The sequence below is a fragment of the Bremia lactucae genome (genome assembly GCF_004359215.1).
Source record: "Bremia lactucae strain SF5 chromosome Unknown BlacSF5_NotPlaced_17_SHOA01000003.1_2250557bp, whole genome shotgun sequence".
NCBI lineage: Eukaryota > Oomycota > Peronosporomycetes > Peronosporales > Peronosporaceae > Bremia > Bremia lactucae.
The window spans coordinates 1,352,830-1,355,144 of record NW_027152029.1 but is presented as its reverse complement, the minus strand read 5'-3'; the positions used below and the strand labels follow the sequence as shown (position 1 = coordinate 1,355,144).

Genomic DNA, 2,315 nt, shown 5'->3' with positions numbered 1-2,315 from the left:
TATAGACCATTATATCTATTTATTCCGCAGACTAATCAGTGATGTAAATAGATGTAAACAAAAGAGAGATACAGATAAGATAAGAATTCAATTGCATGTTTAGTATTAGTTTATAGTTAAGTTAGCATTTACAAGATAGATAGAAGAGATACTTAATTATATTAATGCAGTTTTCATTTGACCCTCTTTAAGCAGCTAGTTGCCTTAAAGAGCAGTCTTCCTCTGCACGTATTAGTGTACGTGAAATAACGTAGGGCACCACTCGCAACTGAAGCAGTGCGACGTGGACTTGTACTGAAGCAGTACAAGTCGTAGTGCCCCGTTACATCGTAGACCTTACGCCGCAACTTATCTGGTAGTCTTCCACAATTAATTTATTTAACAGCCCAAAAATATGCAGCTGTCACAGATGCATTGCTTAATATCTTGCGTATCAAACGAACTTATTTATATATTTACTATGTTTATGTTAGGCACTTGATGTCGCGGTATTTGCTCTCTGCTGTGTGTTCTACGTACTTTGAGGTAGTTTTTAGTACAGGTATTTCTTACAAATCGGTCTTCATGATTCCGATTCAGCTACCTGAATGTTTCCCTGATTACACCAAATATTGATTGCAAAACGAAACAAAACTTTGTAGCAACCCAACAAATGTGCAAGACGCGCTCTACACGTAGGAACTATACTTCGGGATAATATCATCCTTTTTGGAATCCATGCAAGGAACTGAAAGCCACGCGTAGTAAAATAGGGCACCTGCGGTGATATGCAGCATACCCATGGCAAGTCCAAGCGCATCGGGGCTATCGTCTTCGTCGAAAAAGACGATAACAATTAGTACGACTAGAAACGCAGCCAAGCACCCCATTGCGTACGTCACATTTTGCTTAATAAGCGGAGAGATGTCAGCACCTGGCGTGAAAGTGCGACGGTAGAAGACGCCGAGTAGATAGCAGATAGCGAGCAGTGCCTGGAAGATAACGGAGCTCCAGTCATCCTTTGTCTTAGTAATCCACGCGCCCGCAAACGCCACATAGCGCAATACAATATTATGATTCTCGTTCTTGTAATCCATTACATGCACGCAGAGCATTAAAAAATACGAGACAGATAGCACGTCCGAGATAAAATGCCACTCATTCTCTTTGAGAAACAATTCCGTGTCCAACGCCTCGGCTGCATTGAATATGAAGGACACTCCAAGATGCAGCACTCCGACAAATAGCTCAAAGTGACGGCGATTGCGCTTCATAATATTGAGTGCCGGAATCATGGCTAAATCCGTCAGCGCCAGAAGCAGGAAACGCACAATTCGCACCAGCATCTTCTTCCACGTGTATTGCGATTTACGTTATGTTACGTACATAATTCCTTAAATTGTTTTTCGTTTGATTTGGTTCCGGAGTTTAAAGCCCGCAACCTAAAGACTGTCAATGTAACGGGGGGTGTCATGAAATTAACACTTAAAGGTTGATAATTAATATAGGGAACCTGAAACGGGGTGTATCGTTACATGAAATTAACACTTAAAGGTTGTTAATTAATATATTATCTAAAAGGTAGATAATATTTGGAGGATATTACTTTATATAGTAATGTCCTGAATTCTTATCCATAAATAGGTATAGACCATTATGTCTATTTATTCCGCAGACTAATCAGCTGTAGAAGTAATCAAAGAGAGTTACAAGATAAGATAGATAAGAATTCATTTACATGTTTAGTATTAGTTTATAGTTAAGTCAACATTTACAAAGATAGATTAACAAGACACTTAACTATATTAATACAGTTTTCATTTTACACTCTTAAGCTAACTTGCCTTAAGAGAAGTCTTCCTCTATACGTACAGTGTACGTCACCTAACGAGAGGCACCACTCACATCTGAAGCAGTGTGAAGTGGACTTGTACTGAAACAGTACAAGTCGCAGTGCCCCGTTACACCTGGTAGCACTTTGTAGTCCGTCCAAGGACCACATTTCCCACATTTAACATGGACATGTTAGATGGTAGTGGGAATACGCATCACGTTTCCCCTGAAAGCTACTCCTTTCTAAGTGATATAGAAAGGAGTGCGGTTGAACGAATGAGTTCATCCGTAGGAAACGATGCAATCCTGGCATTACTGTCCAACTTAGACAGAGATGCCCTCCATTCAACCGTCGCCAAGTTCATACAACATGAACTTGACGAGATGAAGGAAAAAGTAGCCTTGCTGAATCAGCAAGGCTCTCAACAGGCGGAACTGTTGAGATTACAACAGGTACAGACCCCTGTACCTGGGATGACGCAAACGCGTCGTCCCGAAACTCT

General features: G+C 40.7%; 1 protein-coding gene across 1 annotated transcript; it reads right to left on the bottom strand.

Annotated features, from left to right (window-relative positions):
• Positions 1 to 424: 424 nt before the first annotated feature.
• CCR75_009115 (uncharacterized protein) lies at positions 425 to 1,325 on the bottom strand (the record flags this gene model as incomplete). Its single annotated transcript, XM_067967160.1, has 1 exon — positions 425 to 1,325. The coding sequence occupies one exon, from the start codon at positions 1,323 to 1,325 to the stop codon at positions 669 to 671; it is 657 nt and encodes a 218-aa protein (XP_067822674.1). The 3' UTR covers positions 425 to 668.
• Between the last annotated feature and the right edge of the window lie 990 nt (positions 1,326 to 2,315).